Source organism: Poecilia reticulata, linkage group LG22 (genome assembly GCF_000633615.1).
Source record: "Poecilia reticulata strain Guanapo linkage group LG22, Guppy_female_1.0+MT, whole genome shotgun sequence".
In the NCBI taxonomy this organism is placed as follows: domain Eukaryota; kingdom Metazoa; phylum Chordata; class Actinopteri; order Cyprinodontiformes; family Poeciliidae; genus Poecilia; species Poecilia reticulata.
This window is the reverse complement of record NC_024352.1, coordinates 13,247,058-13,263,043: the sequence shown is the minus strand read 5'-3', so window position 1 is coordinate 13,263,043 and position 15,986 is coordinate 13,247,058. Positions and strand designations below refer to the sequence as shown.

Here is a 15,986-nt window from a genome sequence, read left to right as displayed (position 1 = left end):
TGAGGCAGGGTCACATCTGCTGCTGTGTCTTATCTGAATTCCAGACTGAGGGGGAAATTCAAGTTTGGGATTACCTCTGACTCCTGAATCCATCTGAACCGCTCCCGCACTCTCATTACACTTCACAGAACACCAAAAACATCTTACCTACCTTGACATCTGTTGCTTTTTTTTTTTTCTTCCACACACATGAGAGGGGGAGACAAGAAAATGCATTTCTGGTCTACATTACAGCAGAGTGGATAACTTGAACTGTCATCCTTCTCCCTGCATGGCCTGAGAGCCCATCCATATGCAGATGGCTAATTTGTCGTGTTTACAGAGGAGCAGAGGGAGGTGGGGTGGGAGAGTCATGAGGAGGCGCTGCCTACGTGTCACCCCAGGAGCCCGGTGTTAAAGTCTGCCCTTCCAGAGCAACAGCATAAGTGTCCAATCTGTGTTTGCTTACCCGTGGACTCTGACGGCTGAGTCCTGGGCCCGGGCCCATAAATTGTGCCTCCTTTACAGGGGCCCCGACAGCTAACAGGCCATTGGGAACTGGGGTCCAACGACACAGCCTCTTGGCAGATTAGCACCTCATCAGCCTCCTGCAGCTTCGAACAAATACTATCCCAGCCTCCTTCAAGATACAATAGGTCTGTGGCAAGAGAGTGCCACCCCCCTTCCCCCCCACACCTCTATAGGCAGTTAGAAAACTTCCTGATTTGGTCTTTTTCTGGGACCACAGCTGCACTGTGGAGCCCTTCCCCAGCCACGGAGCCCACCCCTGCTCCAATTGGCAAGATGTGTGTGTTTCAGGTGAGCAAATATTGCCACTTGCCTGAGAGTTCAATGACCGACCCTTTTAGGAGGAGAGGGTGGAGGTGGAGGGTTGCGTATTGTGCCTGGGTGATTTGCAACAGGCCTGCATGGTGAATCACACAGCAACCGGTCGGTGGGACGGGTCAGGAGAAATTTCAAGGCACAGCTGGAGTCAAGAAGTCAAACACACACCTATGCGCCCCATCTGCATTTTTACCAAGACCAGGAAACAATTCAAAGCTTTTAGTTTCTATCTCTAAGTGAAACAGAAGATGCTCCGCCACACACTGAGCTCCCATCTTTTTTGTCCACAGGAAAGTCTGGAAAGTTGAGGCCTCTCATTTATATTTATAACAATTCTTATTATAACAATGTTTGACCAAAATCTTAAACTTTGAAGGCAATGTCATTTTATTTGCGTGGCACATTTCAGCAACTGGGCAACACAGAGTGCTATGCATGATTAAAAATAAAATAATAAATAAATAAATAAATAAAAAAACAAGCAAAACTAAATACTACTACAATATAACAGACACAGAATTAGTAGGAAATAACAATGGCCTTTTTTTATTTTCTCACAACCACTGCTTTACTTTGCTCTTCAAAGCTTTCTGAGTGTGTGAGAGTCTTACTGCGGATGCATCTAGAGAGCAATGAACAGAGGAGTGAAGAGTGTCGTACAAGAGGGTACAAGACATTTTTTGTTGTTGTGACATTACAATATTACACCATCATTTTGAAGAGGAAGGAAAAATATATTTTTCCAGTGTTTTCTGTGACTGGAAAACATTTTAACTACCTTGCAGAGCCACCTTTGACCACAATAACAAATCTCCTGGCGTATGTCATCGCTCACTTCACACATCTAAAGTTTCTCATTTTTGCTCTTTCTTAGGACGACCCTGAAGTCCTGTCGCATTCTACGGAGAGCATCCCAAAAATTCACAACTGGATGGATACACACTGGCTTACATCACTCTTTTGAACTCTGGTTGTATGTTTCATGCAGAAGTTGAGCCTCTGCCCCAGTCTCCACTCTTCTTCCAGGACTGGGCTGTAATTCCCAGAATAGCTGGTGGTAGACTAGCTTCTTGAAGCTTTCCATCACCACTGCTTGCAACTCCTCCACAAAGGCCCAGTTTGTGGAATGCATTTCTCGACAGATTCAAGGGGAGTGAATACTTTTGCACTGCATAATCAACTCAGATTCCAGACCATGGCTAATAGATAGCTTTATGAAGTTAAAAGGTCACCAGTTAAATGGCACACCAACAAGTCTCTCAAACAGAACAGAAATGGACCAGCTTGGGTAAAGGCTACGGGCCTGTGGCTGCAGCCGGCGTCCCGTTGGGTCAGAAGATGATGTGTCAGTGTGGACTGAGAACTGCCTTGATCCCCCCTGGAAGTCAAACACAAGTGTGGGTATAGCCATGTCCTGGGAGGCCTCCTCTGCCATCACAATGAAATGGAACTGGCCTGCAGAGCAAACAAGATCTCTCCCCCATCTCATCCCTCCAGCCCAGGCCAACCTTGTCTGATTGATGGCTTTTTTTTTTTTTTTTCTGTTGTTGTGTTTGTTTGCTTGTTTGGTCTGCAGCCAATGGATATCAAACATATAGGGAAGGAGGGAAAAGGTGGATATGGAGGAAGGGTGGGAGGAGAAGGGGGCACAACACAGACCTCCCTTAGAGTTCTGTGTGTCCTGACGCAAAACCTGCCGAGAATCTACAGAGTAAAGCTGCTCAACAAATACACCCAGACCTCAACATGAGGGGGACAGAATAAAGGTCACTTCCTGATCCTTCTATTCTCATCTTTTAGTCTTTATATGTCTTTATGTTGGAAGATGTATTACTTGGTGAATTAAAAGAAGACTTATCTTACGTGGCTGGTAACACTCTGCTATTTAAGTTTATGCATAGGAAACATTCTGAAATATTCAAGAGGACCAAATTGTCTCCGTTTTTATACTGTTTCTACTGCATATGCATAAAAAACAACATAGAGTGACACCTTCTGGTGGCAAACAGAACTGTGTCCTTCCTGAAACGTACTGTAAAACACTGGAACGTGTGTTCTGTGCGGACATGGCCCCCGGATACAAGATTCTTACTTAAAATTTGAAAAAAAAAAAAGAAAAGAAAAAATCAACATATGTTATAATACATACATCAAAGAGACAAACGTTTCAAGTGAAAATGTTGTAATCACAGTTATAAGAATTTGCTTGCTGTCTGGGCTGGTGTGTGTAAACACTCTCATAGTAAAGCACCTCTTTGTAAAGCTGCGGTCCGGAAAGAATGTTGATTATTGGGTGGGACGGGGTCATTTGGAAGTTAAGATGCTACCCCAAAATTAAATTGAATTTAGACAGGATTGGTACTGTTATAATTTACAACAAATTCATTGTAAAAACTGCAATAGTAGTTCAAATAGTTTTTTTATGCAGCTTAACTATGCTTGTCTTTTTCAACCACAAATAGTTTAAATTGTAAAAAGATTACTTTGTACAGTAACTTTTGTGTTGAAAGCTGAAAGCAATATCTGCAGTAATAATCAACACTAAAAGAAATACATTAAATGCAACTCTTCAAAGTGATGAAATTTGTCATGCTATGCTAAAAAGTTTATATGCTTTCCAGATGCAAATTGTTTGGTTTTGGCTTTGATTCAAGCTCACAGAAGTAGATTATGTTAATGCACTACTTCTACTCAAAAGTATGATGAACCTCTACCAGAAAAGAGATCCATCTCATCTGCCCTTCCTAACATTCAACCCATTTTCACATACTGGTCTCAAAATATGAAAAAATAAAAATAAAATAAAAATCTGTATATATGCAACTCTGATGAAGAATGTCAAAAATGATTTAATTATTGAGTGTATTTAAATCCCACGGAGAAATAATTGACTGAGCCCACATGTACTGGCACTTCTAACAATCCGTGTTGCATTAATGTTTCTTAAGTGTTTTTGTAATCATCCCTTACTCTTTTTGGTTGATCAGAGTATATAGAATACTTGACCCTGTTTTGCGCCTGGATTGTGTATCAATGTTGCTGCTATATTGCAAGTTATATTTCTGTTGAAACACATCCAAAAAGATGTGGAAAAACATTTCTGTCCCAGGTGTTGAGCTGTGCAACTGTGAGGTCTGTTGTTAAGCCGCGAAGCTTTAATAGCATAAAGCTCTTCCTTTTTACATTTCATTTTTATGGATAAAACACAAATAAATACTTACCATAGAAAAACTTTGTTCCATAATTAAACCACAAAAAAGTTATTTTAACATTTAATTTTAGCATAAAGCAAAAAAAAAAAACTTTTATGAAAGAAGAAAAACTTTTTTTTTTTACAATTCTAGATTAATGGGAAATAAAAAGTTTCTGATTTGATAAAAAAAAAAGTTAATTGGAGTTCTAGTTTAGCTCTGTTGTAGAATGATCATGCAGAAATTCCCCAAACAATGGGTTCATTCAAAAAAATTACAGTTGGCAAACAAGGCATTTTAAACAACACTTATTGGAATCAAACAAGTATTTTTTTATATTTTTTTAATAAAGAGTGATTTCAAAGACTTCCTCCAAACCCCTCCTTCTCCTCATTACTCCTCCGTGGCGAGCAGCTGGCTCTGCTGACTCCTCGCTGTGGCGCAGCAATCGCATCCAGCTCCTCAAAATGGGCTCTACTGTCAGAAACCACAACATGAAGACTGTAACACACATAGTTCAAACTCCAGATGTTTACTGAATATTCATGATTTGATTTTCTTTAATTACGAACAAAGTGATTTTGTTTGTTTTATTTCATCAGGTAAGTACTAAAATATACAAAACACAGACACCTGCCAATCCAGTGGCAACAAAAAAAAAAAAAGGAAAGAAAAATGACAAAGAGAAACTGGAACATTCTCCCAAACCACACAAACAGAGCACAAAGTACAAAACCAGGGTATAAATTCCTGAATTTAGCTCTGATTATACCCAGTTGTATTTCTATTCTGTGGAGTTTTTTCAATTTTGCAAAACACATTGTAGAAATGCTCCCGAGAGGATAACAAACGAGGCCTCTGGAAAGTTTATTCAGATATCTACAGATGCCTGCTGAGCAGCAAGAGTCTTTTCCAGAATTTGCAAAAAAAAAAAAAAAAAGTTATAAAAGGAGAGGAAGAGGATGCACAAACATGGGAGCTTGTCTTAAACTCATCTTTGCGGTTTTCGGTTTGCACAAAGAAATTCACAATGTTGAATAAATAAAACAGTTTGGAACGACATTTGTAACCAATTTTCAGACCTTTTTTTTCTGCAGGGGAAGGTTGATCACGCTTTCACACTATTAGCTGCCACTGTCAGACCTGAAAACACTGATAATACCTGCAGCTAATTCCATATGAGCTGCAAAGACTTTCCGCTGATTGCTTCGACACTTCGCGCACACTGGAAATGTAAAAAAAATAAAAATAAAAACGTTTGCTTTCTCTAGCAGCGAATAGTGTTTCTATTCAGTTGCTATTCTTCATAGTTGAATAGTGCAATAACCTACAACAATTAGTAAAATACATGACAGAACAAACGTGTGCAGGTCATGGTTCCAGTTCATGCCGAAGGACAAAGAGCTCTGGAGAGAGCTCATTCTCAGACTGTTACTCCCTTGTGAAAGGTGCCTTTTACTCCTGATGTAAGGCTGCTTTTTGTCGTTTCCTCTCTTACATCAAGACCGCTGTTCGTAATGAAGACTCGTCAGCCCTATTACATATCAGGTTGAATTTTGGGCTTGAGTTTGTCTTGAAGAAAGCAACCAAAATCAGGCAAATCCAGGGAATGTTTAACAAATTTTACAATAAGGAAAAGAGGACAGTCCTCTTTACTGACAGTCGTTTAATGCGCTTCTGTGACACGCATCTTCGCCTCCTCATCGTGCTACAAAGTGAGTTGGGTTTTTCCCAATCTAAAAGCTCCCGATGTGAAGCCATCCACTCGGTCAGCTTTGCTCTGTTTCCACAACAAACAGTTCTGGAGGGAAAACCTGCCGCTCCAAAAGCTTTTTTTCTTTGTCTTTTCTTTTTTTTTTTTATTGCTTCCAAAAAAGTCTTCTTTCCTTCATGTGGATGCACAATGCAGTAAAGCTCATTCACCACTAGGGGTCCTCGTCCATGTCATCCAGGTTGGGAGCCATGATGAAGTGCTTGGGGTACGGGAGGTTGTGCTCGTCTGCGTACTCCTCCCAGCGTGCGTCGTCACTCTCGTGGGTGATGTAGCGCTCGCCTCGCCGCGTTTCGAAGTCCCTGAGGTCCAGCCATGTTTGGTAATCCTGGAAAACACGCTCAGATTGAAAGCTCTGTTGACGTATTGTAACCCGTCAGTCTGGCAACATTGTGACATGGTTGTTTAGGCGAAAGAATAAAAAAATAAAAAAGAAAAAAAAGAAATTTTGTCACCTGTAACCAGGGATGGCTCAGACACTTGTCCACGCTGTACCTCTTCCTCATTTTGACTTGGAGAAGATTGTTGATCAGGTCTGTGGCTGTGGCAGAGACACACATCAGACTTAGACATTTTGCAAAAGAATTCACAACTGAATATTTTCACAGCGAAACCACAAACAGAAGTGTATTTTATTAGGATTTTATGTCGAGTGGAAACAAAAGGATACTTGGGAATCAAAATTCCAATTGAGAACAGAATTTCTGGTATTAATTTAAAACCCCTAAAAAAAAAAAACATCTGGTACGTCTGCATTCAAGAAAGATCTAATTAGTAAACAGACTTGATTTGTCACAGGTGGAGATGGAAGAAACCAAGTGATGTCCAGGGCTCTTAAAATATTTTAATTTAAAAATCTCTAAATTTTTATGACTCGATCTAAGATTTTCCAGCATTTGTTATGACATAATGGGCATTTGGGTCAAAAACAATCGCTTATCCTGGTTTTATTATTATTCATTTCAATTGTTCATTACTTTTTTTCATAAATATAGACTTTTACCTTTAAGATAATATAAAAAAATATGTTAAAGAGAAAAGGTTCCATAGTCAATTTTTAATTTTCCATACTTTTTAGTATGAATCCTTTACTGTCATTTTCACAATTATGCAATGCCTTGTGATAAATGCCATCAAAAAACTTTTAAGCTTGAGGTTGTAGTGCAGTAGATGTAAAAAAATAAAATAAAATAAAAATAAATCAAAGCATTATAAATACTTTTTATAGTCACTGCACATACAATGGAATCGTGTCATATTTGATGCTAAACAAACATTTTCACACATAGTTTACAGGGTTTTGTGACCTTTACCACTTTGAGATAAAACAAAAAACCTGAGATTAGCATCATCCTGAGTTGTGAACTGTACGTGGGAGGAGTTACAGCTCGGACAGTTGAGAAGAAATGAAAGTGATTCATCTCAACCACAGACATTGAAAGTCGAGCTTTAAAGAGTTGAGCTGACCCAGACATGTAGGTGGGGAGGGATAGTTCATCTGAATTTCAGTTTGACACTAGAATACAAGTGCAACCATGCTGGCAACTATTTACAGAGGTGAAGACCAGAATAAATTAAGCTTTGGTAAATTCCAGCAGAAAGGGAGAGAGCGAAAGAACGAGACTGCTCTTTGTCTTCCTACCCTCTGCAGAGATGTCCTTCCAGGGTGTCGGGGGGTACATGAAGGCGGCGTTCTGGATCTGATCGTTAATGTCTTCGTCCTCGTTAAAAGGGAAGGTCCCGCTTAAGCTGACGTAGATGATGACTCCCACTGACCACATGTCTAAGGATCTGTTGTAGCCTTTGCTCCTCAGCACCTCTGGAGCCAGGTAGGCCGGGGTGCCAACAACCGACCGCCGGAACGACTTCTCACCAATGATGCGTGCAAAGCCAAAGTCGCACAGCTTTACCTGAAAAACGACATGCACCGTCAGCACACATATGCTGACACATATTTATCTAATTTGTGTGTATTTTAGATTTTATGGCGACATGTACTTTATCACAGAACTTCTACTGTGCATAACAGGAGGCAATAAGCACTTTCCCACATATTCAGTCTTTCTGAAGCTGTTTTAAGAGTTTTTTGGGGGGTGGGGGGTTTGGCTGCATTTTCTTTTGTTTGCAGCACAACCCATGTAGCAGTACATAGTATTCTTATATAGGACCTAACTAATGCATCATCCTCAACTTTAATGCTTCTCTTCTCAGAAAATAGCTATTTGGAAGTGTTCTTGTACTTGTTAAAAATCTATTATCAGTAAACATTATTTTTGGTATTTTCACAGTTTCATCATAAGCAATGGGAACACATTATGTCTTTGTGATGAACACTTTCTAGCTTTGTGCATGAGAATCTAATTTAAAATTCATTATTTAATGCATAAAAGATTTATAGATCATATTTAAAAGTCCACAAACCAAAAAAAACAAAACACATTCCATCCATCCATTTTCTTTACACCCTTGTCCCTTAGTGGGGTCGGAAGGTGCTGGTGCCTATCTCCAGCTAACATTCTGGGCGAGAGGCGGGGTACACCCTGGACAGGTCGCCAGTCTGTCGCAGGGCAACACAGAGACACACAGGACAAACAACCATGCACACACACACTCACACCTAGGGGCAATTTAGACAGACCAATTAACCTGACAGTCATGTTTTTGGACTGTGGGAGGAAACCGGAGTACCCAGAGAAAACCCACACATGCACAGGGAGAACATGCAAACTCCATGCAGAAAGAMCSGGGCCRGGAATTGAACCCAGAACCTTCTTGCTGCAAGGCAACAGCTCTACCAACTGCACCACTGTGCAGCCCTCAAAACACATTCCTCTTCTGAAATTGAGTGACAAGGGAAAAGAAAGACCTCTGAGCTTTTTATTTTAGAAGTAAAGCAAAAATGCCACCATAAACCCAAAAAGAATAAAAAATGCAAAATATATGTATCGTTGTTACCTGTGGAAAAGGCTCTGCAGAGGCCAGTAGTACATTTTCAGGCTTCAAGTCACAGTGAACAATGTTTTTGAAGTGCAGATGCCTCAAGGCCACCAGGATCTGTTGAAAGCACAAGTTCAGTTAGCACACACACATACTCAACATAAACATAAGTTACTAACCATGTAAACTACAATTTTATCGTTTAAATACTGATAAAACTGACTGTATTTTTGTGGAAGAAAATCTGAGTCATAGGCACACAGATGCCGTTAAATATTTCCACATTGCACAGCTCATTTATATTCACCAGATCCTTGCATAAGCTCCCGCTGCACAAATTCCAGCCTGTGGATCTGCACCAAAACCACAATCCACTCGGTCCCCCAATCCCGACCCTGGCTTGAACAAAAGTCCTTCTGGCCACATCTGAGCTAGGCCCCGCTGCAGCTAATGGGGCCGTGGTTAATGGCCCTTGCTGCTGTTTGGGACCCAAAACCTAAGCAGACCCCGGGGCCCGCAGCTCCTCTAATTAGGCCACAAAGCCACTAGCACACTGCAGGCTGAAATCGGCAGCCAGGCAGGAGGCGGCGATGCCGTGTGGACCGGTGCCATATAAACACATCCCCTCCCCAATCAGGCCACCACAGCAAGAATAAACAGCAGCAGAGGGTCATCACACCCAGACACAGGGGAGAAAGTTCAAGAAGGACATGAAGGAAATTGATATAAAAACATGCAAACGCGTGTTGAGAATTGAAACTTACATAATATAAAACATGACATTAGATTTCCCTGAAACCTTTTGATTTTGTAACAATAAAAAACACAAACTGCATTTTATCTTTGATTTTCTGTGAGAGGAAACACAGTTGAGCAGAATCATGAAAGAAATATCTTACACACAAATCTAAAAACTGTGATATGCGTTTGTATTCAGGCCCACTGAAGCAATATTTTCTAGAATTATCTTCAATTTCAGCTTCGAGCTTCAGCTTCATTTAGGGTAAGAATCCCAGTTTGCGCATCTAAAGACTGAAATATTTGTCAGTTTGCTGTTGCAAAATAACTCAAGCTCAGTAAAATTGAACAGACAGTATAAGTGGTCATCACTATATACATGCCATCATGTTTCACAGATGGGTGCTGAATTCAGGGTGATGTGTAGCGTTAATTTTCCTCCACATACATTTGCTTTCAAGCAAAAAGGTTCAAATGTGGCGGCCTTGTTGGCCAAAAAAGGCCTCTGACTGAAGAATGTTGCTGTATGACAATCTCATGACTGCTGTGACATGCCAACAGCACAGAGAATTTTTCACAGGAACACGTGCTGGTTGACACCATTAGTTGTTGGCAAGCACTGCTAATCCACCTCATTTGCTTTTGCATAAAAAAACATTAAAGTTGTATTTGCAACATACAAAAAATATTAGGGTTTAAAATACTTTTATGAGCCACTGCGTGCTTTAAATATAGTCAACATTTAGCTGGTCCTTTAGACAGTTCATTGCAAATTATTAGCTAATAGGTACATAAACAAAACCAAGAGGGTGAAACTATTAGTGAGACAGTGAGAAAAACACCGTTTAAGCAGCACGAACCTGTGTGACGAGGAATTTGGTGATTCGTTCTGGTAGTTTGCTCTTCTCACTGGACAGGATCATCTCCAACATGTCTCCGTGGAGCTTCTCCATGACAACAAACACTCGCTCTGGGGTCTCAAACATGCACTCCAGGTTAACGATACCTGGATGATGCAGATTCTAAAGAAAAAGAGAAAAGAATAAAGTAATAAAAAAGCCTTGCATCAAAGGTCCCTAACATGACCCTTAAGGAAAATCCCTGTACAAATGGTCCACATTATTGATTCAATCATTTATTACCTGTAAAATGGCCACCTCATTCCTTAACTGGCTCTCCTGCTTGGTAGGAAATCTCATCTTGTCTATAACCTTGATGGCTACGTCTCTGCCACTCTTTCTGTGCTTCCCTGAAACATGAGAGTAACCACAACACAATGCAATTTATTGCCATGTTAATTTAAGCCACACCAAATATCACATGGATTTTTTTTAAAAACAAAAACAACACACCTCCATACACGATGCCAAACTGGCCTGATCCCAGCACCTCATCAGAGAATATTTGATATATCGAGGCAATATCCTGCACAGATACCATTTCCAGTTACTTAATGGCTGCATTTTACAAGTGGAACAGCCAGCTCTCAGTACTGAAACTGGAATCACCAACAATTACATCATCTATGGTTTGGCAATTTTGTTGCTTTTCCCAAATGTTTCTAGTTGTTGCCAAATATTTAACTTTCACTCAGTGCAGAAGTGGAACTGAATCGAAAACCCCATGACCCAAAAGGATGATAAAAAAAAAGGAAAACAAAGCTTCCTCATTTATGTAGAGAAGAAAAAAAAAAGCTTCCACTAAATATTTTAATAAAAGCAGCAGTTAGATACAATTTCTGCTTTAACCACAACAGCTACTTTAATAGCACACATATGCATGATTTTGCAAGCTGTGCTGGGAAATTGCGCAATTGCTTCTGGTAGAAAAGAAATTAAAGAAGCTGTACTTACCACATTCTCCTGGATCTGGCAGTTGGACACAGATATGCTGATGGACAGCTCTTCTGAAAGAGGGAAACGCATGATTTTTTTTTCTACCCAGGAGCACTTAAAACAAAATTTTCTTCTTGCATTTAGCAACAAGTGAATCATTAAATAGTTCAAATTTGCGATGCATTCCTCACAATTTAGTTTTCCCTGTTTTCTCTTCCTGTGAGCATCCTTCTGTTTTATCACAGCTGCAGGCAGTGAGGCCCACATGATGAAGCATTTTATTACACAAGAAATTGGCAAAATAAATCAATCCGGGGAGATGTGTGTGACTAAATGGCTCAAGAATGCAATGCATTTCAAATTAAGAATCAGGACTGCCACAGGGGTAAGACTAAACACAAGTCTGGAACAAAACTAAGGCAACAATTTATTTTCATTTGATGAAATAAACACAAAAAGCCACATGACTCAAAAAAGAAAACATTTTTTTCACAAATTAATCAACTTGTTCTTAATAGCAGCTCTCGATTTATATTTCTGAAATGAATTCAGTTCTACAGAGGTGTACCTCCAGGTTCAGTAATAGGGTAAAATCGTTTTACAAATTACGTTGGTCGTGTGGTTCAGAATGTTGATGAAAGCATTTGATTGTTTGCTGGTTTAACACCATTTAGCTGGTTTAGTTCATCTCACATTGGTTGCCAATGGTTTATGGTTTATGCCGTATAAAAAGATCTCTGGCTCAATATTCCATGTGCAAATAAGTCAGGAGTCAAGGTGTGTAATGAATTGGTGCACAGTAACTCTTAAACGTTAAATAGACGACATGATTTGTACCAGAAACCAGAAATAATCCACTATGAAAGACAATAAAATGCAAACGTCCAAAATAACAAATCAGAAAAAAAAACATGCATCTAGGTGTCAGACAAAATAAAATCTCATCAGTTTTTATGTTCTTTAGTCTACACAAATAAGGAAATTTAATTTGCATCTTCTTGTAAATATTGTAATATTTTAATTGGTAATATGTTTTAAGGTACCACATAAATTGAACAGATTTTTAAAAGACGTAATATAAAAACTGGTAGGAATACAACATGTTTTCATATCGTCTTGCTGGCTGTAGCCACCTTCATACCTTGTGTTGATAACAGTGACATTATACAAGAGAGCATTCCTGTAGCTCTTCACAGAGTTCGGGTGCTGTTTATCGTGTAGCGCTGAGATTCATGACAGGATGCAAACCTGACTAGAATTTTTCACTGGTTTAGTTTTATTTATCAGCAAATACCTAATTTCCCATTACTTTAGCTACCTTTATATATGTATAAAATCTGAAAATTAGATTGAATGTCAAAATGAGATCTATTTGTATAAGTCAAGATAAAGGGAATATAAAATAAAACTACAGCCTCTCTGGGGCACCGATAGTTTTAATTCAATTAAAAACTCGATCATGTGACTGATCACCCTGATTATCTCCAAACAATGACTTAACAGTCCCGCTTCCTCTTGAATACCAAATACACACAGCAGGGCATTCCCTCACCCTTAAATGTGAATATGAACAGATTTCGTTTTGGTAAACCTCAAAGTTTCAACACACATAATGTGAGTAACACACATAATTTGACACGGACAGCCCCCAACGATATGGCCCCAACAAAATCCTGCGAGCTGCTGAAACTGAAAACTCTAAAGGGGGCAGCGATGCAAGGATCAGGGTGCAAACAGAAGAGGTTGAATAGATTCTCCTTACTGTGATCTCTTCCCTGACCGGCTGCACTGGCCACACTCGGCTGGGGCGTGACGGGCATCAGGGCCTGTCGGATGGCCTTCTCCCAGCCCTGGGCCACCTCCACACCCACTCCAGAAGCGGCCAGAGCAGGGCTGTGATAGTGGCTGCTGTTGTTCTCCCCCACATAGTAGACCATGGTGGCTGTGATGATCTCAAAGCAGTGCGGGTTGCTGCCCTGCGCCAGATTACTGTAGTCTCTGAACGGTTCCACCTGGAGAATCTCAGACAGAGGGATCTCCTGCAGGAAAAGTTTGAAAGTAGGTGAAACATATTTTTATGTCCTCCATTAAGCAAGAAACACATCTAAACAGTCACGTGAACACAGTCCATCTATCCATCCATTTTCTTGCACCCTTGTCCCTTAGTGGGGTCTATTAAAAAAAATAAACTTAATTATGGGACAATTAAAGCATTAATAGAGATAAAATACTTTACTAATTTTAGTCATTTTAATCCATCAGTGTTAATCTTACCTTCCAGATAAATCACATGGCTATATTTTAAGATGGGTATGATAAAAAAAACAATGCAAGCTGATAAAGTTGAAAAACAATAGAGTTAGACAAACTCACACACTCCACAAGTCTCCACACAGTTTTGGTTCAAGCTCAAAACCTCCAACTTTCCTCTTCTCTCTCGCTGTCTTATGAGCACAAACTGAAAGGACAGTTTCGGCACAACTAAAAGTTCCCCCTTCCCCTTTAAACTCGCTGTCGAATCAAAGAGAACGAGGGAGGGCCAAACGCGGAGAAAAACACAGAGAATTTCCAGCCAATGAGGGATCACAGCGACGCACGCTGTCCCCTCCGCATGGCTCGCCACAGAGTATCAGATGAAGTGCTTGTGGTTAGCGGGGACCGGGTCACGTGAGCAGCCCCTGCGGCAGCTCGAGTGCTCTGGTTGCCTGATTACAAGGCAGGGGCCGGCCAGAGGGGCCCCATTCGAGCATGAGCTGCCGGCGTTACCGCGAGCCACCGAGATGAAGGACGAGGCAACTACCGTTGTCCCTCACCACAACTGGGGGTAACTGTGTGAGTGGGGAAGGGAGTGCAGGGGTCCAGTGTTTCAGAGTGACAGCACTAAGACAGAGAAAAGCGCCCCCACTCAACCCCACAAGAGTTTCTTCAGAGGAAGCCACAAGTACAGGGGTCTCATCTTCAAACACGGAGCCGTTATGGCTTCCAAATGGTGAAAATGGCTGCCATGCCACCACACGACCACCACTAATCAGATCGGAGGCATAAAGGAAAGCAGAGAGAGGAGGATTGTTGGCCACACACTGATGAGCAACAGGCAAGAGAAACTTAAAAAAAATAAATAAATAAATAAATAAAACAAAGTCTTTTTTCTGGTTACTGATCAAAATGACATGTTCCACTGAAAATGCATGAATTTATCTTAGATTATATATAAACAGCATAATAAGGAAATACAAAAGATTACATTTAAGACTGAAGGACACTAGAGATAACATGATACGTATTTAGAGAGTGCTGAACAGAATTAATAGATCTAACTAATAGATCTAATCAAGGAGGGTTACATTGCAAAGTTTAAGAGGGAATAGGAAAATAAATGTAATTCCGTTTTGTAAAGCATGTAGTAACTCAAAATATTACGTGAATGAATGAAGGTAGAAGTGAGGATGTTAGCTATGTATAAGTTACATGAGCATTATTTCATAGGGGTGCAGGTGAGCACTTACTAACAAGAAAAGTGAAAAAAACATCAACCGACGCAAAACTGCTGAAAAAAATACACATATTTACAATTTGCCCTTTCAATGTGGTTTATCTACATTATATTTGTGCATCATTTAATTATAAAATCACGTTGGAAAATTTCATTTTAGTACATTTTAATTGTTAAAATTTCAGCCTTGACAATAAATATCGCCATTAAACTGGATTCTAATTATTTTAAACTGAAATAAAGCATTTGTATGCCTTTTTCGGTAGATCAAAAATAAAGCTATGGACCCATGCATGTTTTTAATGAAGAAAATAAACAGGAAGTGTTAACAGATGGCTTTCAATTTGAAACAAATTCTAGACCTAAAGTAAATTGTTGCTTCCACAAAAAATTGCTCGCACATTTATGTTGTAGCTCTATTCTAAAGTGTATTAAATTAATCGCCATTTGCTCAAACTTTTTAGTTTTCTATTTTGATAGTACATTATGACAGCATAGAAACATTTTTTGAGTGTTCTGTAAGTTTATTAAAAGTAGAAAATTAATGCAAGTATTCACAGCATTTGGATGAAGCTCAAAATTGAGCTGTTTTCACTAATCATCCCTGAAGATGTTCCTGCAACGTCAGTAGAGTCCATCTGTGGTAAATTCAGTTGACTGGACATGATTTGGAAAGACTGAACTCTTTAGTGCGGATATCGGGTGTCATTTTTGGAGGAAAACCAGGCATGACTCATCACCAGACTGATACTATCCTCATAGTGAAGCATGACGGTGGCAGCATCATGCTATGGGGATGTTTTGTAACAGCAAAAACTGGCAGACTAGACAGGATAGATGGAAATATGACTACAGAAATGTACGGAGACGTCCGGGACGGAAGCCTGCTCCAGAGACTCTTGACTTCAATTTGGGGAGACGGGTCATTTTTCAGCAGAATGACAACCCAAAGCACACAGTCAAGATCTCACAGGCATGGCAAAAACCAGAGTCTAGACTTGGGTCTACTTGAACATCTTTGGAGAGATCTGCAATATGGTAGTAACATAACATGTGGACAACGTGAAGTGTTGTGAATATGTTTTGATGCACTGTTTATCACAGTCATTGGCGATGTCATTTTCTAGTAAAATTGGTAAAATTCTGGTTTACTAGGTACATCACCTAGTAAACCACAGTACATCATATATATATAT

At 39.9% G+C, this 15,986-nt stretch overlaps 1 protein-coding gene across 1 annotated transcript in view; it reads right to left on the bottom strand.

Annotated features, from left to right (window-relative positions):
* Positions 1 to 5,865: 5,865 nt before the first annotated feature.
* The window catches only part of prkd3 (protein kinase D3), a 50,223-nt gene continuing 40,102 nt past the window's right edge, over positions 5,866 to 15,986 (bottom strand). The window contains exons 11-19 of the mRNA XM_008399553.2: positions 13,060 to 13,336; positions 11,316 to 11,368; positions 10,815 to 10,887; positions 10,605 to 10,711; positions 10,323 to 10,484; positions 8,743 to 8,841; positions 7,430 to 7,697; positions 6,243 to 6,328; positions 5,866 to 6,115 (exon numbers count right to left, since the gene is read on the bottom strand). Of these exons, the coding sequence (XP_008397775.1) occupies positions 5,942 to 6,115; positions 6,243 to 6,328; positions 7,430 to 7,697; positions 8,743 to 8,841; positions 10,323 to 10,484; positions 10,605 to 10,711; positions 10,815 to 10,887; positions 11,316 to 11,368; positions 13,060 to 13,336 (1,299 nt within the window). The 3' untranslated portion in view covers positions 5,866 to 5,941. The remainder of the gene's footprint in view (positions 6,116 to 6,242; positions 6,329 to 7,429; positions 7,698 to 8,742; positions 8,842 to 10,322; positions 10,485 to 10,604; positions 10,712 to 10,814; positions 10,888 to 11,315; positions 11,369 to 13,059; positions 13,337 to 15,986) is intronic.